Source organism: Haliotis rubra, unplaced genomic scaffold (assembly GCF_003918875.1).
Source record: "Haliotis rubra isolate DU_JTF1 unplaced genomic scaffold, ASM391887v1 Scf310, whole genome shotgun sequence".
NCBI lineage: Eukaryota > Metazoa > Mollusca > Gastropoda > Lepetellida > Haliotidae > Haliotis > Haliotis rubra.
Window position 1 is genome coordinate 205,422 of NW_025766981.1, and position 20,675 is coordinate 226,096.

The window sequence follows — 20,675 nt, forward strand, 5'->3', positions numbered from 1 at the left end:
GTAGCCCTAAAAGACCTCTTCAAACCTAAGTCATGACAGCACCTGATGATTCTACTGTACACAAGGCCAGTTTCACAACTTCCGGTGATGAAAAAGGAGACGTGGGTAAGTGACCCTCCCTACTCTGTATTCTAAACAAGTCACAACAAATAAATCAATATAGCAATTTTACAGAGAAAGATATTTTTTCTCCTACAACTTCAAAACAACATTTTATTAATTAAAATCTCGAACTTATAATAAATATTACACCTGGAAAAAACGTTATGCATCGATAAATATACTAGCCACATAAAGAAACTGTGCATTGTCAAAATATTATCCCAGTTGATAAGTACCATAACAATGTCAAAGGTACATATAAACTTTAATGGAGGGAGCATGAGACCATAACAAGTCGGGAGAATTTCAATTGAAAAGTCAATCACAATGACGTCACGAGTCCACAAGCGGGACAGGGGTCAAACGACCATGTCACAAGCTCCATAACGGGTATGTCCACCATCGGCATTGAGAACAGCAGTGCATCGACGACGCATAGAGCCTATCAAACGTGCAACGAAGGCTTGTGGGGTGTCACGCTAGATTCTCTCAAGTTCTGTTGCAAGGTCAAGGACGTTATCTGGCGGATGCGGGAGACGGCGTAGACGTCGATCCATCTCGTCCCAAACATGCTCTATCGGGGAGAGATCCGGTGAATTTGCAGGCCAAGGCAGTAAGTCAACGTTGTGGTGTGGCAAGAAATCCATAGCAACCCTTGCCGTATGAGGGCGGGCATTGTCCTGTTGGAATGTTAACCCAGGGCCATGACGTTGAAGAAAAGGAATTGCCACAGGTCGAAGAATCTGATCCCTCTAGCCCACACCAGTTAAGTTGCCCTGAACAATCACCAAAGGAGTTCTTTGGCGTGCTGTTATTCCACCCCAAATCATCACGGAACCACCACCAAAGAGATTCCTCTCCAAGACAAAGGCCTGTGCATAACGTTCTCCCAAGCGTCTATAGGCACGTTGACGTCCATCACTATGGGAAATGTTAAACCTGGACTCATCTGTAAAAACAACATTTCTCCACCAAAACAAGGGTCCGCGGACATGATTTCAGCAACACATTCGGCGAGCTTGTCGATGACGTTGTGTCAGAATCGGCCGTATGGCGGGACGTCGTGGTCTGATCCCGTGATGACGTAAAGGTTGTCGAACTGTGTTGGGGTGGATACGGCGAGGTCCTGGGGTGGTTCGGGCAGTCATCAATGCAGTCTGAAACCTGTGGCGAAGATGGGTCACCCTTATCCATCTGTCCTGTCTTGGCGTTGTTACACGTGGACGTCCAGAACGTGGCCGATCGATGACGTCATTTGTGTTCTGGTAGCGTCTCACCAGTGCAGAAATGGCGTTCCGGTGGCAGTGGAAATGTGCAGCCACTTGTCGTTGAGACATTCCCCCACGGATCATCCCAATGGCCTCATGACGTTGTGCAGACGTGAGCCTTGGCATGCTATGCGTTTCAATAGCCGTTTAATTTTTTGAACGATCGCAAGGGCAGGGGTTGAGATTTCCAAAGCGACAGTGTTGTGAGGCATTCATTTGCTCTGTTTCTCTTTCCCGGAATGGACGTGCAACAACGTATTGCACGTCTCAAGGACGAATCCACTGACGTCACGGAACGTGGCACGTGCATGCATGTTGGATTCATTTCACTTATCTCTGAGTTTAAATCCTTATGTGTCTACACAGGTTTGATACATTTAGATTTTATATTTGTGTATGCACAGTTTCTTTATGTGCCTAGTATATGTTGATTGCTAACATAATCATGTTCAAGTTTGTGTATGTATGTGAGTGAGGAGTGAGTGGGTGGGTGCGTATGTGAGTGAGTGAGTCAATATGGGGACACCAGAAATTACCCATATCGTTAATCGAACCCGGGTCTTCGACGTGACGAACGAACGCAATAATGTTCATTTAATAAATTATTGCAAGTGTACTTGCTGGAAAGTGTCTCCCAAACACGCCCTGTGGAGTATGTCCAGAAACAAGTGCAAGCGCCACATGTCGGTAATTATACTGCACAGGTTATAATATCCAATCATCTTTCTGCCACTATGATACGAAGACGAATATCAGATGGCAAAATATGGCAAATTATTAGGATGCATAAAGCAATTGGAAGGGAAATGAATGTCCACTGCACAGTTGACAGTCGTTTGGTCAGAAAATACAGGGAATCCAATGAGGTGAAGGATCGTCCACGTCCTGGACGACTCAGGGTGACGTCAGATCGTGAATCTGAGGCTCACTATTGAGGCTCACTCGAAGACAATCAATCGCCACAAGAACTGTTCTGAAGCACCACCGATTACCATTTCGACAGGTCTTTACAAGAATAGACCGGAATCGCCTGGGGAGAGCCGGTTACAACTCACCAAAAGTCTTCTGCTGAGCGATATTCACATTTGGCTTGGTGTTTACTACGGCAATGCTGGAATCGGAATATTTGGCAAAGAATAGATTGGTTTAATGAAAGCCGATCCCTTCTTCATGTAACTGATGGACGCTTGAGATCATGGAATCAGCGCGATGCAGCATTTAGAACAAAGAACATTTAACCAACTGTTGCCTTTGCTTAAGGTTCAGTCATGGTGTGGGGATGTGTCTGTCATCACTGTAAACTTAACTCGGTGACAATAAGTGGGAATTTGATCAATGTATCCAGGAAGTGCTTGATCCAGTTGCTGTCCCTTATTTTGATGATCATCCTCTTGATACAAATAATGTCATTATGGGTGACAACGCTAGGCCACACAGTAACAGCTTTCATTCAGAATTATGCAGTGGTCCACCATGAGGACCCCCTTTAGAACATGTGGGACTTTATCGGGCCACGGATACAAGCACCTGTTCAGCAGCAGCTAAGCACCAAGAATGGCGACAGTTTCATCTGCAAAGGATCCGGGGGATATGCCAATTTGGATACAGGCAGTTATCCCAGCACATGGAGGGTAAACGAGACGTTAATTCACAAAGTTCCAAGGTTACAAATAAACATTTCTGTCTCATCACATAAGCTGGTGCTCAAAGGGAACTTTACACCGCAACATATTACATAAAAACTCACAAAAACAAAAACGAAGTGATAAAACGATACTGGGCTATGCCGCACACGTATAGACCCATGCTTTCGAGGAACAAACGGCGAAACCAGTTAACGAATCACCCAAACATCGCAAAAAATCCAAAACGATGTAACACGAAATTCATAGAGACAGTATAAAACAGCCCACGCCACACGTGACCAACACAGTAGTAAAACGAACATTTGTGGCAGATCGAAAGAGGTAAAGCTGTGGGAAAGGCCCAACACGGAGCTAACCGCACCGTTATTACCAGAACCTTCGGCTGCACCCAAGCAACTGTCATCCCGCTAAGAAAACACAAAGGCAAAACGTGTAGGAGTGGTCGACCACGTGTGCCAACGCCCAGGGAGAAATGGTTTTGTAACGGCGACGTCACTAGGACACCGATTCAGTCGACATACAGTGTACCGGCGACAAACAGAACATGGTATCCGAGCACGTCGACCCTACCGCGGAGTGCATTTGACTGTTCAAAACCGACGTCGTCGATTGACGTGAGCCAGGCGAGTTCGACAGTAACTGATGCGTGATTGGCGACGTGTGATGTTCATCGACGAGAGTAGGTTTTGCATGTACAGTGACGACGGCCGGGCTCGTGTTTACAGACGAGTAGATGAACGTTTAGCGCCGAATTGCGTTCAGCTGGCCGGACCGTTTGGAGCCGGTAGAGTGATGGTGTGGGGAGGGCTTTTCTGCGGTGATCTGAAAACGAGAATTGTGATTATGCATGGCAATCTCAATGCTCGAAGATACATGGCTGACGTTTTGCGACCAGCTGCGATGCCATTTATCCAGCAACAACCACGTGGCATTGTCTACCAACACGATAACGCAAGGCCTCATACAGCAAGACTGACAAACGACATAACGCTTGTTTTGCCGTGGTCAGCATGTTATTCCGACATACATCCGTTAGAACACTTATTTGCTGTAGAATTGAATACACTATTGAAATTAAACAGATGTTCATTCATATATGCCTTTATTTTATTTTCACGTTTGGTCAAACTTTCTTTTGAGCACTAGTTTACGCTTACTCTCTCGATCCCTACTTTAACACGTATCATTTTGGGCCAAAATAGATGATTTCTCTATTGTGTCATATCCGTTATTAAAACGTTGACGGAAACTGTCCTTTTGTGTTCTCTTGTAGTCAAGGCATGATCGTTAAGAAACACACGCAGCTTTACCAACGTACTGTGCGTGCGCACCACTGATATTAGCCAAGGCACACATCATAGAAAAAATTACAGAGGGCTTAACATTTTTCCGGGTGTAATATATTTTTTTGTTTAAACTAACAGACAGAAATGAATTTCGTGCCAGGCAAACGTGTGTACAACAGCGGGAAAATAGTTTTCAAACATTATTGAGACCCCTCACACTCCCAGAATTTAAAATGGTCGACCCAAAACCTATGCATGCTAAATATGTTGTCACTAGGTATGACATTTGCAGTTCCATCGAGTGAAGTATCATATAATTATGGCATCTGCAGTTCATATGTGTGATGTGTCATATGACATTACAAGTTCAACTGTGTGATGTATGTCAAGTGGTATCTGCAGTTTAAATATGTGAGGCGTCAAATGGCATATGCAGTTCAACTGTGCGAGGTCACATGTCACATCTGCAGTTTAAATGTGTGAGGTGTCAAATGGCCTTTGCAGTTCAACTGTGTGAGGTCAGTCACATGTCACATGTACAGTTTAAATGTGTGAGGTGTTAAATGGCATTTGCAGTGTAAATGTGTGAGGTGTCAAATGGCATTTGCAGTTCAACTGTGCGAGGTGTCAAATGACACCTGCAGGTCATCTGTGTGAGATGTCAAATGACACCTGCAGTTCAATTGTGTGAGTTGCCATGTCACATCTGCAATGCAACTATATGGTCCATACTCAATTATTTATAGACACGCTACACAGCAGATATATTTCTGCTACCTGACTGATATGGCATACACATTGTTAACTTACGTTTTACAATTCAGATTACGGCAGCATTGACCGCACAGTTCCTGCTCCTGGACGTCTCCACTACGTGCCCCTGGAGGTCTTAGCTCTCTTGTATTTCACCAACGGCAACTTTCTTATATTCCATCTTCAGTTCTACCTCCGCGAGAGGGCAACGCTGGAATACGATGACAATCATCTGAACCACAGCCTCAACAGCAACAGCACAGACAGAGAGGACGCCATTCAACTCAAAGCCACGACTGACTTAATACTCCTGTTGTCATGCCTGATTCTGCCTGCTTGTCTGATTGCTCTCTTCATGGGGGGACTCTCAGACGTGTTTGGGCGGAAGATGCTGATGTATCTCTCACTTACTGGATCTACGGTTTATTCTATCAATATCATTATTGTCGTTCGGTTCGGTTTAAGTGTCTACTTTTTGTGTATAGGCGCGGTTTTGCATGGATTAGGAGGTTATTTAGCAACAATGATGACATCTCTGTTTAGCACTGTAGCTGACATCACTGAAGCAGGGGACAGCAGATCCTGGCGTATGATTCTACTCGCCTTTATCATGTTCTTGTCCTTTGCTCTTGGAAACGCTATTCTAGGAGTTTGGATTGACCAAGCCGGATACCTCCAACCACTGTACCTCAGCATTGCTCTCTGTCTTGCGTCGTTTCTGGTAGTGATACTTCTCATTCCAGAAACGCACCAGACAGTCAAATCAAAATATCGTCTGAAAGAAAATTTATCTAACATTAAACAAGGATTTAACTTTTACTTAGCCCCGTCAGAAAATCGCACGTTGGTCGGTTTGTGTCTCCTGACATTCATCACGTCATTTTCCGTGGAATTTACGAAAAATATTATCCTAAATCTGTTCCTGCTAACTCGGCCCTTCTTCTGGTCAAAGACCCATATCACCCTGTATTCAGCCGGGAGGGTTTTGTTGTCTTGGTTCGTCATCTTACTGGCCACGCGGTGTCTGAGACGAGTCATGTCTAGCATCGGCATGACTATCCTTGCTGTCCTGTCAGGCGCTGCGTCTCTTGTCCTCATCGCGGTCAGCACCAACGACGCCATGATGTATATAGGTGAGAGTCCATAGCGCCTGCATATTCCGTTCATCCCAGATGGTATTCTCTCTTGTCATTTTAATCTAACCCCTTCCGTGGTCCAGTGAAACAGACAGGAATGTTAGTAGTTACATTCACTTGCAGGGGTATCGCAAATGACGTTATTTTGTAAATGGTACTAATGTAATCTGGTACTAAAACCCGGCTTAGAATTAGTCTTCAGCAACCCACGCTTGTCGTAAAAGGCTACTAACGGGATCGGGTGGTCAGTCTCGCTGACTTGATTGACAAATGCCATCGTAGATCAATAACACAGGGACTTGTAGACTAGAAGCACATCATCATATCCATGTACTTCAAATTACGGTCTCATTCATTAGTTTCTAATTGGTCCCTTCAAATCTGCAATGCTTGTTTTTTTCATATTCTTTGACGTGAAGTACCTGCAATTAGCATTATACCTTGACACCGAGCCTATCTCTATGTGGCAACTGCAATATGTTCTGTTTCAGTGGACTCGTGAAGATCGGGGTTAGAATTGATCTTCAGCAACCCATGCTTGTCGTAAGAGGCGACTAACGGGATCGGGTAGTCAGGCTCGCTGACCTTGTCGACACGTCATCGTATCCCAATTGCGCAGATCGATGCTCATACTGCTGATCACTGGATTGTCTGGTCCAGACTCGATTATTTACTGACTGACTGAATTTGGTTTTACGCCGCTTTTAGCAATATTCCAGCAACATCACGGCGGGGGACACCAGAAATGGGCTTCACACATTGTACGATTTACAGACCGCCGCCATATAGCTGAGTGCGGCGCAAAACTTAACTCACTAACCCTGTTTCAGCGGCTTTGGTTGGCGTATATGCCCAGGCAACGGGGCCTTTAATGAGAGGGTTTATGTCAAGCCTTGCAACGCCAGACCAGCAAGGTAAGCCTGATGTCCCTACATCATATATGCGTGTTTCACCTCAATCACTTTGAGCATCACGATCACACGCGATAACAGTCATTTTTTTTGTTCTGTATTGTAAAAATAATTAGTTTCACATACGCATAACTAACGTGGTTGGTGTTTGGTTTTCAGCTGTTACAAATGATGTGTAATTACATGGAAGACAGCGAATTGGAATTTGCATTTCTGAACAGACAATGAAGCCGTCATATATTAATATAGTGAATGAAATACAATAAACTATGTGAAGGACAAACACGTTTATAATGAACTGGTCTGGGCTCCATACTTCATATTTTAGAAGAAATGGGAATAACGAACTCCGGTTATAACGAACTACAATTAGTAGTCTCCATGAGTTCGTTACATCCGGAGTTAACTGTAATGGCAATACCGATGTAAGGTACTTCATGCATTGGTATATCCTTGAACAAATACTCCTGTTATAACGAACTACAATTAGTAGTCTCTATGAATTCGTTACATCCGGAGTTAACTGTAATGGCAATACCGATGTAAGGTACTTCATGCAATGGTATATCCTTGAACAAATACTCCCAAGAAGTCTTTCGTACAATACAGAATTTCGTTACTTGTCGAATAGTTTGAAAATTGTTTGCGATCTTAATGATAACAGTTATTGAACCTGACGAGTAACACTACATTAGCGAAGGTCTCAAACTTGAAGACTGACTGACTGAATTTGGCTTTATGTCGCTTTTAGCAATATTCCAGCAACATCACGGCGGGGGACACCAGAAATGGGCTTCACACATTGTACCCATGTGGGGATTCGAACCTGGGTCTTCGGCGTGACGAGCCAACGCTTTAACCACTAGGCTACCCAACCGCCCCTCAAACTTGAAGACCGTGAAATGGTATGCTGCTTTTCGAAAGAGTCTCTCCTTACACAACTTAGCTAGGCTACGACGAAACGACTTCCAGCTATGTAACCGTGTACGGAATTGAATATAAATCGTCTTTGGGGTGGCGAAAGCCTTAAACACCGTGGCCCTTGTCCCAAAGCCATTAATTTGAGATTGAACATGACTAAGTGTACATATATGTTCGGACTTCTGGTGTCAAACATAATCATCCAAGTCGCACATTCTAACCATCCAATCCACAATCGACTCAACGAGAACTATAGCCTAAATGCAATTATTTCAAAATTTAATTAGTGACAAAAGATATGTTCGATAATTCCTAATTTGACTAGTACCATCCGTTCCAGATTTTTTCAGGTGCAAAATTAGCCTTTGCCTATGTATCTGACGGGTGTCACTGGTCAAGACACACTCACCCTTTCGCGAACATCTGTATATATCACTGTTTTGACAGTCATAGACACATGCCCATGATTTAGCCGGAATTGTACACTCGATTTCGCTTTTAAAATATATTTCTTACGACTGTGGAAGGTGTTTTGTCGCTTTTGGTATGAAGAGCATAAAACCCTGTAGATTCCAACTGTTTTAGGTGCCGTGTTCAGTGTGATTGACCTCAGCGAGGTGGTCTCAACTGGAGTGTTTACGATGGTTGGAGGGCTGCTGTACGAGGTAACACTGGCGATATTTCGCGGCTTCGTCTTCATTGCATTCGCTGTCGCCCTTCTTGCTGTTGCTGCAGCTCTGTTGTGAGTAAACATTGTGTTTGATATTGTAGTCACATCACTGTTAAGCGTAGGCATCACGTTTTTGTTCCTGGCAGGATTCCCAAATTCACGCAATACTCCTGGTAGAAGGAGATCGGTTGGTGAGTGAAGCGGGAGGCGCTTGTTCTTGTGGAACATAGGGCGATTGGAATTAACAGTGGCCACGTTCCTGGTAGTAGAAGACAGGGTGATCAGAATAAACAGCGGCTACGTTCCTGGTAGTAGAAGACAGGGTGATCAGAATAAACAGCGGCTACGTTCCCGGAAGTAGAAGACATGGTGATGAGAATAAACAGAAGCGACCTTCCCGGTAGTAGAAGATGGGGTGATGACAATAAGGAGAAGCCATGTTCCTGGTTTTGTGGAAAGATAGGGTGATCAGAATAAACAGAAGCGACCTTCCCGGTAGTACAAGATAGGGTGATGAGAATAAATAGAAGCGAACTTCGCGGTAGTACAAGATAGGGTGATGAGAATAAACAGAAGCGACGTTCCCGGTAGTAGAAGATAGGATGATGGAAACAAAGTTTTATCGTTCCTGGGAGTAGAAGGTAGGGTCATGGGAATAAACAGCGGCCACATTGCTGGTAGTCATCTAGAGCACATCATTTGTGACCATTATAGTCGAGGGTGGATTAAAGAATCTGGGTCCCGATCCAAAAAGCGTTCGTAAATTTACACTTGTCGTTACCTTCACCATCGTTATAGGTCATCATAGGCTTTTGATTGTCGTATCGAAATGAACGTTTTTGTGGATCATGACCCTGCATCGAAACTTGATGAAAGAATTTGCTTTCCATAAAAATGCAATTATTTTTATTTCATCATTCTTCAGCATCGCCAAACGACTCCATGACCGCAGGGCAGAATGAATGACAGAATGAAGGACGGAGGCGAAGGACGACGAGTGCATAAATATATACTTTGAGGAAATAAGAGACGTTTAGAGAACGGGATAAACGCAAAACCAAATTGTTCGTTCTAATTATTATTATTTAATGGAAGATTCTGGTTGCAAAACAGCATGAATATAAGTTTAGGGATAACATGATCAACACGAATGTCTACCAGTATTCCGGCTTCTTTGAGATGCATTTTAGAAGTTGTAAGGATGAAGGAAAACCAAGTTCTATAGATAGCCAACTTCTTTATATCACTTGATAACGGTGTTAGTATCTACACCGAAACGTCGCATTCATTGCAATAAAGAAGTTGACCATAGAACTCGGTTTTCCTCCATCTACCAGCATTGTAATATTTTACCTGTATTCACTTATCAGTTCCATTTGACATTTGAAAATAAGTACACGACAGTGAAAAGAACTGTTGAGATTATACTTTGTGTGAGTTTTACGTCGCTTTTAGCAGTATTCCAGCAATGTCACGGCAGGGTGACACAAGGAATGGCTTCAGACATTGTACCCATATGGGGAATCGAACCCAGGTCTTCAGCTTGATGAGCAAACACTTTAACCACAAGCCCAGGTTATTCTGTGACAAAATAATTAGTAATACTCAAATGAATACTAATACTAACGTACAAGTAGATCAGCAATAGGATGATGTTCACCTTCAGTGTGTCCATAATATCTCAATTATAATGATAACATTAGATACACCTCGGTTCTGCAACTCATACTCCTTTCTCGTACACCACGTACTGGCTGGAGTGGACACTGTTGGTGAAATGGTCGTTTACTTCGAACATTTTGTCAGTGCAATATGGCGGGGGTTCCACAAACGTTTGGTAAGCATCTAAGATCCTGATTGGTTCCAACAACAACCCAGCACGACATGACATAACGGACGTATTGTTCAAGCCAAACAATGTTTAAACTAAATTAACCTCACTGGATGCTATCTGAGACAAATCATTTCGAATCGAAGGCACCATGACGTACCATTCATGGTAAATCCGTCATCACAAATAAACGATGATCATGCAGCCGTAGACGACATGGTCTATCACTCCACCGTGGTACGTCCGATGTTAAGAAACGTCAATCTGTTAGTTTGGAGATACAGGCCCGACAAGCCTCTCGGATCCTCTCCGATGTAGCTGGCACCCGCAAATCGAAATCAGCGTCACAGCCATTCTCCTTCCGACAATCCAAGATGGCGGCTTTCAGTGCGAGGTACACCGACATAGCAATGCATATCGACGCTTCCCCGATACCCTGTCATAAAACAAACAAACGAAAACAATTTAAATACTTGATGCCGTACACAACGAAATGTTTTGGTTATTGTTGCCATATATTTATTATTTATATTTATTTATGGTGTTTTAGACGGAGAAGATTTGTCTTTGTGAACATGTCATTTGTTTAACTTGAAATTCTTCACATTCGGATACATGCATGACCTTAAAGATAGACTATGTAGTGTTTAATGCCTTGGTTAGTAATCGAGCATGAATATCAGATTATGCGCGTTGGATATATAATTATCTTCCGTTTAGGGTCGATAGTTCATAATCGCGGCTATGGTGTTTTGATGCTGGGTTTGGTAAAATAAACAAAATATGTTCGGTTCCTCTTTGAACAGATCCTCACAAATGGTTGTATTAGTAATCGGAGACCCTAATCTGCAAACAATTAAGTTTGTATTCGCTGTGACGTCGGATAAAGCAGTCTGACACTGGTGATTGCTCCCGAATGGTGCATTATACATTTTCTTACTCTGAATGTTAAATGGACTCAAGAAATGATTAAAGATATTAGGAAAGTGAAGACTGAAATTCTGTATGTTGTTATTGAGAACGAAAATATTGATTTAGTTGTATACAACAATATTTTTTGACCAGTATTGATTCGAATCACTCAGTTGGAATGCCAACACGTAGCATATCTATCACAAAATGTTGATGGCGAGTGTCTTTCTTACGATCCTTATGCTTTTCAAATTTATAATCCAATGCTCTCTCTGTTCTGTACAGCATTTATTCAAACCATTTTACTTTTTAAAGTTCATTTCCGGTATGGGAGCCTGACTCATAAAATGAATCTAACATACAATCATAAAAATGTAAAATACCAAGCAAAGTGTCAGGTGCCCAATACCAACGCATCGGCGATGTCTTTGAGCAGCAAATTGTCAGAAAGGTATGTAACTTACTAAATGACAATCGTCATAAAACTATACTTCATTCAGAACTTTCCGTCCGCCAACTACCGATGTTGGAAACAAACGGGTCACGGAAATAATTAATAACAACCACTATTATCCTTTTAAATGATTATCTGTTAAACACATTTTAACAACTCACAATAAACCAATATTATCCCGCCACTATACCAAGTTTACTATGGTGGTGATATTAAGCATACTATATATACATACGTTTACATTTTCATTCGTTGTCGTCATTGTGACAGTGTTTTTATTTGTGGTTATATTGTTAAATATGTTAAATGTTAAATACGTTTCTGAATTTATTATGTTCATATTTTTTTGTCATATATTCCCTTTTTCATATTTTTGTGCCAATCATCTGTGCAGTATGAAATTCCCTTGGGAAAATAAAGCCTTATCTCATCTAATATCGCTCTCTTATTGTGCTGTATTGTCTAATAATGTGCATGGATCGTTGCCTGTAACATCTGAAGTGTCTCTTCCAGCCAAACATTGCTGAGCAAAGAGTAAAGGTAAAAACCCAAATTAAGATCGATCAATCTGAGATCTAACTTTTGAAGCAAAGGTAAAAATCAGTTTGATATTAATTTAATGTGGTGAAAAGAGCATTAGAAACCTTAAGGAAACACAGAACTGACCTTGGAGGAGTAAATACCATGTGGGTTGTTGCTGTCCTTGAGCAAGGACACGTTGAGTTTCCGGGGGATGTTCCTCACGGTGGGTATCTTGTATTCACCAGGTCCCTCCTTCACCATCCATCCATCCTCAGACACCACGGCGCTCTCCAGCAACATGTGCCCACAGCCCTGGAAGATGAACAAACTGAACATGTCCGGTATAGTAAGAAACATCGGCGTTGAACTTTGAAATCACTTGTGTCCAATATAACAAGCCAGAAACAAGGACAGATACAGGCGGCTAACGGGATCGGGTCGTCAGGCTCGCTGACTTGGTTGACACATGTCATCGCATCCCAATCGATAGATCGATGCTCATTATGTTGATGACTTTATTGTCTTGATCATTTACAGACCGCCGCCATATAGCTGGAATATTGCTGATACATACTGGTGTTTCTGTAGTGAGGTGAGGTGAGGTGAAATTGGGTTTAACGTCGTGCTTGAGAATTTTTCGCTCATATGACGACGTGCATGCGTGTGTATGTGTATGTGCGGCTGCTTGTACTAGCCCAGACTTAAGCTGGTTTTATAGTGCTAGCTCACTGAGATACCATGCCGCAGTGAAGCATGAATATCCCACTCAGACACAGTATACTAACTCCCAGCCGACCAGTCCTTGTTGCACCCTTTAATGCCGAGCGCCAGGCAGGGACCAACAAGTACCATATTTTAACGTCTTTTGGTATGACGCGGTCGAGGATCGAATCCGCGACCTTCCGCTCTCCGGGCGGACGCTTGGAGTAGAAAGAGTGTATTCCAAATTTTCTAAAGGAATTGAAAAAACCTTTCATGCTTTGTAGATGTGGTTGTTGATGACGATCTGCAAAAAATGTCGACTTGTTTGGGGTTGAAGAACTAACAATATGATGTTTTGTCCCCGCCTATTCACTCTAGGCAACTGACATGTAACCCTTAAATATAAGAACCCGGTGGTTGTGTTTCACAGAGGAAGTTCGCCAAGTGACGCTTCGTGTAGGTGTTGCATACGTCCGTATTCGATCATCCTGTTTCAGACTCTGTGCCAGACGTCTTCTCTCATCCATGGGCAACAAAAGGGACAGGATGGTTACGTTGTTTAACGCCATCAGCAAGGTTCCGGCAAAGGCGGCGGTATGTAATGGTTCGAGTGTTGACCAGACAGTCCAGTGATCAAGCAAAGTATTGATCTAGTCTGGATCCATGACAGTCCAGTGATCAACAGATCCTGACCACCCGATCCCGTTAGTCGCCTCTTACTACAAGCATGGGTTGCTGAAGACATTTTGAACCTCCGAAGTTCAATACTATGATTTACAATATGATAAATACTAAAAACAATATTTTGCGATGTTTGCAACCAGACAAGACGAATACTATACATGTATTTCAATTCCTTATGACCATGACTGATCTCATTGAAACTGACCATTTGGAAAGCGCCCTCTATCTGTCCGAGGTCAATCCCGGGGTTGAGGCTCCGACCAACATCGATGACCATGTCCGTCTGGAGGATCTGGATCAGGACAAACGCACGTGAAATATAATAACATCTCACAAACATGACGAAAATTGATAATGGCTATGAAGAAGGAAAGTCAATATTAATGATAAGAAATATGATAACATGTTATACCTGACGCTACCCTGGAGGTTGAATTCTTGACTCTCGCCTGCTGGCGGACATATCTGACTTTCCCCTGTATGTGGACATATCTGACTTTCCCCTGTACGTGGACATACCTGACTTTCCCCTGTAAGTAGACATACCTGACGTTACCCTGTAAGTGGACATACTTGACGTTATCCTGTATGTGGACATACCTGACGTTACCCTGTAAGTGGACATACCTGACGTTATCCCGTAAGTGGACATACCTGACGTTATTCCGTAAGTGGACATACCTGACGTTATCCTGTAAGTGGACATATCTGACTTTCCCCTGTAAGTGGACATACCGAACGTTACCCTGTAAGTGGACATACCTAACGTAATCCTGTACGTGGACATACCTGACGTTATCCTGTAAGTGGACATACCTGACGTTATCCTGTAAGTGGACATACCTGGCGTTATCCAGAACGTGGACATACCTGACGTTATCCTGTAAGTGGACTTCCCTGACGTTATCCTGTAAGTGGACATACCTGACGTTATCCTGTAAAGTGGACATACCTAACGTTATCCTGTAAGTGGACATACCTAACGTTACCCTGTAAAGTGGACATATCTGACTTTCCCCTGTAAGTGGACATACCTAACGGTAGCCTGCAAGTGGACATACCTGGTGTTATCCTGTAAGTGACATACCTGACGTTATCCTGTACGTGGACATACCTGACGTTATCCTGTAAGTGGACATACCTGACGTTATCCTGTAAGTGGACATACCTGACGTTACCCTGTAAGTGGACATACCTGACGTTATCCTGTAAGTGGACATACCTGACGTTATCCTGTAAGTGGACATACCTAACGTTACCCTGTAAGTGGACATACCTGACGTTATCCTGTATGTGGACATACCTGACTTTCCCCTGTATGTGGACATACTTTTACGTTACCCTGTAAGTGGACATACCTGACGTTACCCTGTATGTGGACATACCTGACTTTTCCCTTTATGTGGACATACTTACGTTACCCTGTAAGTGGACATACCTGACGTTATCCTGAAAGTGGACATACCTGACGTTACCCTGTAAGTGGACATACCTGACTTTCCCCTGTAAAATGGACATACCTGACGTTACCCCTGTAAGTGGACATACCTAACGTTACCCTGTAAGTGGACATACCTGATGTTATCCTGTAAGTGGACATACCTAACGTTACCCTGTAAGTGGACATACCTAGCGTTATCCTGTAAGTGGACATACCTAGCGTTATCCTGTAAGTGGACATATCTGACTTTCCCCTGTAAGTGGACATACCTAACGTTATCCTGTAAGTGGACATACCTGACGTTACCCTGTACGTGGACATACCTGATGTTATCCTGTAAGTGGACATACCTGACGTTACCCTCTAAGTGGACATACCTGACGTTACCCTGTAAGTGGACTGGACATACCTGACGTTATCCTGTAAGTGGACATACCTAACGTTATCCTGTAAGTGGACATACCTAACGCTGTATGTGGACATACCTAACGTTATCCTGTAAGTGGACATACCTAACGTTATCCTGTAAGTGGACATACCTGATGTTATCCTGTAAGTGGACATACCTGACGTTACCCTGTACGTGGACATACCTGACGTTACTCTGTAAGTGGACATACCTGACGTTATCTTGTTAGTGGACATACATAACGTTACCCTGTAAGTGGACATATCTGACTTTCCCCTGTAAGTGGACATACCTAACGGTGGCTTGCAAGTGGACATACCTGGTGTTATCCTGTAAGTGACATACCTGACGTTATCCTGTACGTGGACATACCTGACGTTATCCTGTACGTGGACATACCTGACGTTATCCTGTACGTGGACATACCTGACGTTACCCTGTAAGTGGACATACCTGACGTTATCCTGTAAGTGGACATACCTGACGTTATCCTGTAAGTGGACATACCTGACGTTACCCTGTAAGTGGACATACCTGACGTTACCCTGTATGTGGACATACCTGACTTTTCCCTTTATGTGGACATACTTACGTTACCCTGTAAAGTGGACATACCTGACGTTACCCTGTAAGTGGACATACCTAACGTTACCCTGTAAGTGGACATACCTGATGTTATCCTGTAAGTGGACATACCTAACGTTACCCTGTAAGTGGACATACCCTAGCGTTATCCTGTAAGTGGACATACCTAGCGTTATCCTGTAAGTGGACATATCTGACTTTCCCCTGTAAGTGGACATACCTAACGTTATCCTGTAAGTGGACATACCTGACGTTACCCTGTACGTGGACATACCTGATGTTATCCTGTAAGTGGACATACCTGACGTTACCCTCTAAGTGGACATACATAACGTTACCCCTGTAAGTGGGCATACCTGACGTTACCCTGTAAGTGGACTGGACATACCTGATGTTATCCTGTAAGTGGACATACCTAACGTTATCCTGTAAGTGGACATACCTAGCGCTGTATGTGGACATACCTAACGTTATCCTGTAAGTGGACATACCTAACGTTATCCCTGTAAGTGGACATACCTGATGTTATCCTGTAAGTGGACATACCTGACGTTACCCTGTACGTGGACATACCTGACGTTACCCTGTAAGTGGACATACCTGACGTTATCTTGTTAGTGGACATACATAACGTTACCCTGTAAGTGGACATATCTGACTTTCCCCTGTAAAGTGGACATACCTAACGGTAGCTTGCAAGTGGACATACCTGGTGTTATCCTGTAAGTGACATACCTGACGTTATCCTGTACGTGGACATACCTGACGTTATCCTGTACGTGGACATACCTGACGTTACCCTGTACGTGGACATACCTGACGTTATCCTGTAAGTGGACATACCTGACGTTATCCTGTAAGTGGACATACCTGACGTTACCCTGTAAGTGAACATACCTGGCGTTATCCTGTATGTGGACATACCTGACTTTGCCCTGTATGTGGACATACTTACGTTACACTGTAAGTGGACATACCTGACGTTACCCTGTATGTGGACATACCTGACTTTACCCTGTATGTGGACATACCTGACTTTCCCCTTTATGTGGACATACTTACGTTACCCTGTAAGTGGACATGCCTGACTTTGCCCTGTAAGTGGACATACCTGACATACCTGACGTTACCCTGTAAGTGGACATACCTAACGTTACCCTGTAAGTGGACATACCTAGCGTTACCCTGTAAGTGGACATACCTAGCATTATCCTGTAAGTGGACATACCTAGCGTTATCCTGTAAAGTGGACATATGTGACTTTCCCCTGTAAGTGGACATACCTGACGTTATAATGTAAGTGGACATATCTGACATTACCCTGTAAGTGGACATACCTAACGTTATCCTGTAAGTGGACATACCTGACGTTACCCTGTAAGTGGACATACATAACGTTACCCTGTAAGTGGACATATCTGACTTTCCCCTGTAAGTGGACATACCTGACGTTACCCTGTAAGTGGACATACCTGACGTTATCCTGTAAGTGGACATACCTGACGTTATCCTGTAAGTGGACATACCTGACGTTATCCTGTAAGTGGACATACCTGACGTTACCCTGTAAGTGGACATACCTGACGTTACCCTGTAAGTGGACATACCTGACTTTCCCCTGTAAGTGGACATACCTGACGTTATCCTGTAAGTGGACATGCCCTTTGCTCTCCTGCAAACATACACACCTGACATTCTCCTGTAAGACAATCCACTTCCACCTCGGAACACCCTGCGCCATATGTCATATACTCGCATTGACGGCCTTTGCCGGTGTTGAAATCGTAGCCGCCCTTTTCACGTGAACTGGCAACCACAATATTGCAAGATGATGTTATGGAGTTTCATATCTATAATGTAATTGTACCATTAATCTTCGGTATCCAAGTACTCTCACCGATTACTAAAAAACAAATATTTAGACGAACTTCTATCATTCAGGATAATTACAGGCGAAAGACGAAAAACTGGAAGAACCGTTTCAGATTAGTACGCTAGCTATACGCTGTGACCCGTAACTAGATTTTGAAATGAGGGCATGTCTGTGTAGGGATGAGGGGTGAAAGATAACCAATTTGGACCGGGTCTTTCAGAGAACACCTGAAGAACAGACGCTGTTACCTGTAGTATCCGGCTGCCGACAGATTAACATTGGTCATGTAAGCCTCCTGTACCTGAAAACAGATATGTGGACAGAGAACAGTGACGGCTGTTTGGATTTGGTAGGCAGGATGCTGGGACAAGGCAAATGATATAGATTCACATAAAGGATGAGATCTGGAAGTGACCTACCCAGTCCTTCCAGGTCTTGTCGGGGTTGTTCTTCTTGATGGGCTCCAGCCGTCGCGTTATCTCCTCACACGCATCCTGCAACAACCAGAACATTGATAGTGGACATGGTGTGATCAAAGACGTTAAACAATGGTTTCTTTATAACTCAGTATTGAAGAGTGTCACATATATCAGAGGATCTGTTTGAATCTACCGCGTAGGCAGTAAGCAATAATTGTACACAATAATAGGCAGTAGGTGCGAATGATAAAGTAATGATTCTGAAACCTGTGCCCGCATCTGAAACCAGCTGACTGCCATGACTTCTCGCGTATTTGACCAGGCTTAGGGTCCTTAAAGTAACAGTCGGCCTGAAACTTACATTGTACAGTACAACCAGAAATTATTGAGAATTTAAAGATTGTAATTTTTTATAGTTTTTTCACTCAGTTCCCACGTATTAATGTGAATATTAGCAGAACATAACTCCAGGTGAACAGTTAGTGAGACAGGTGAACAGTTAGTATTTTGTCAAGTCACCATGGGCAGCAATGCAGGCTTCAATGCGGCGGGGCATACTACTGATCAAAGAAGTTAGAAAGTCGTGATCCATGCTGTCCAAATATCGGACCACCTCTTCTTTCATTTCAGCAATATTTGTCAGATTTTTCTTATTGACACTTTCCTTCATAAGTCCCCAAACATTTTCTATTGGATTTAGGTCAGGGTTATAGTTTGGCCAATCTAATAATGTCATATTTTGGGTCTGAAACCAGGCCTGTGAATGCTTTGAACGATGTTTTGGGTCGTTGTTTTGCTGGAAAATCCAAAATTTCCATAGAACACGTGAGCGGATGGAAGTAAATGGCCCTCGAGAATATCTTTTGTACCGCTCACTGTTCATATTCCCTTCGAATACACAGAGGGGCGTTGCCACCCACACGTTAAATTTCGGACTGTACTTTGGGCGCTGATAAAACGGTTTTCAGTTTGTTGGGTCCAGAATTTTAAGTGTATTAGGAAACAGCCACACAGAACTTTCATCTGAGAAAATCACATTGTCCCAGTTAAAATTTCTATGCTGTAAGCACCAGTTCAACCTTCGCTCCTTTTGTTCAGGTTTCATGATCGGTGATGGAATTCCTCGACTTTTCTGCCAACCCATTGCATGCAGCTCAGTTCCAATTGTCTCCTTACAGACAGCCACAGTTCCTCTATCAATCATATCCAGCCTTAAGTTTTCTAAACTCCTTCGTTTGTTTTTAGAAACAAGAATACCAAGCCGCCTCCTGTCATCGACAGTCAATTTTCTGGGCCTACCTGCGCCTCCCTGGTGCTCAATGCCATATCCATTTGCAATATTTTTCAAAACACGATAAACAGTGGACAAAGGGATGCCTGTTCTACTTGAAATCACTTTAGCTGATCTGATGTCCTTGTTATAATACTCTAAAATCAACTTCCTCTTCTCTAAATTATCCATACGGAGGATCACTGCAAATGTCGTCTGCTAGCAAGTAAACAAAGGGGGATAACTCTTCACAAACTAATGAAAAAGGATTAACGGAGTTGTCTCTCTTGAATGAAACCAAGCACTTGATAGCTGGTCAAGGTTGTTTATACTAGAAATCCAATTAAACATATTCCTAAAATTCTCAATAATTTCTGGTCATACTATATCACCATTGATAGGAGAGAACGTAAGAGCTACTAAGTCACGTGAGTCAAGTTTGTACTGACGGAATGTTGAAGCAATGTGTTACACTTTAACTGTGAGACACCTACTTTCACCGCCATGCCGTTTAGATCTGTACTGACACTGGCTCCCGTCGACGATGTATTGGGAACAGTGTTGGTGCTCGTCTCGGCGATGTGGATGGTGCTAGCTGGTATTCCAAGGACATGTGACGCCACCTGGTTTATGATCGGACCACTGTATTAACGTAACTGTTGTTACATCACAGGACATACACAGAGATGGTTTGGTAGACCATCAACGATTACTGTTACGCAGCAGTGGAAGACTTAAAAATAAGTTCATTATAGTTTTACTTACAGAAACATGAACCAACGAAATATTTCAACGGTACTATATACAGCAATATGTCCTAATTTGACATAACACGACACGGTCCTTATGTGACCACCGAAACCACCATATGGTCCAATTG

At 43.1% G+C, this 20,675-nt stretch overlaps 3 protein-coding genes across 3 annotated transcripts in view; 2 read left to right on the forward strand and 1 right to left on the reverse strand.

Annotated features, from left to right (window-relative positions):
• LOC124283207 (proton-coupled folate transporter-like) lies at positions 1–6,010 on the forward strand (the record flags this gene model as incomplete). The annotated part of the gene is made up of 2 exons (XM_046719238.1): positions 1–105; positions 5,127–6,010. Coding segments are annotated over exons 1-2 (957 nt in total), but the record flags the coding sequence as incomplete, so codon positions are not given.
• Positions 5,991–9,755, forward strand: LOC124283168 (proton-coupled folate transporter-like). Its single transcript, XM_046719192.1, has 4 exons — positions 5,991–6,188; positions 7,022–7,105; positions 8,609–8,765; positions 9,619–9,755. The coding sequence occupies exons 1-4, from the start codon at positions 6,092–6,094 to the stop codon at positions 9,653–9,655; spliced, it is 375 nt and encodes a 124-aa protein (XP_046575148.1). The 5' UTR covers positions 5,991–6,091; the 3' UTR covers positions 9,656–9,755.
• LOC124283167 (xanthine dehydrogenase/oxidase-like) overlaps positions 9,756–20,675 on the reverse strand; it is a 13,123-nt gene continuing 2,203 nt past the window's right edge. Inside the window, exons 6-12 of the mRNA XM_046719191.1 lie at positions 20,290–20,418; positions 18,526–18,600; positions 18,355–18,407; positions 17,922–18,039; positions 14,004–14,090; positions 12,557–12,724; positions 9,756–10,960 (exon numbers count right to left, since the gene is read on the reverse strand). Coding sequence (XP_046575147.1) covers positions 10,784–10,960; positions 12,557–12,724; positions 14,004–14,090; positions 17,922–18,039; positions 18,355–18,407; positions 18,526–18,600; positions 20,290–20,418 — 807 coding nt within the window. The 3' untranslated portion in view covers positions 9,756–10,783. The remainder of the gene's footprint in view (positions 10,961–12,556; positions 12,725–14,003; positions 14,091–17,921; positions 18,040–18,354; positions 18,408–18,525; positions 18,601–20,289; positions 20,419–20,675) is intronic.

Coding starts and splice junctions, on each gene's coding strand:
- LOC124283168 (XM_046719192.1), top strand. CDS start 6,092: ATGTCTAGCATCGGCATGACTATCCTTGCTGTCCTGTCAGGCGCTGCG. Junction 6,189..7,021: donor CGACGCCATGATGTATATAG/GTGAGAGTCCAT, acceptor ACCCTGTTTCAG/CGGCTTTGGTTGGCGTATAT. Junction 8,766..9,618: donor GCTGTTGCTGCAGCTCTGTT/GTGAGTAAACAT, acceptor ATCATTCTTCAG/CATCGCCAAACGACTCCATG.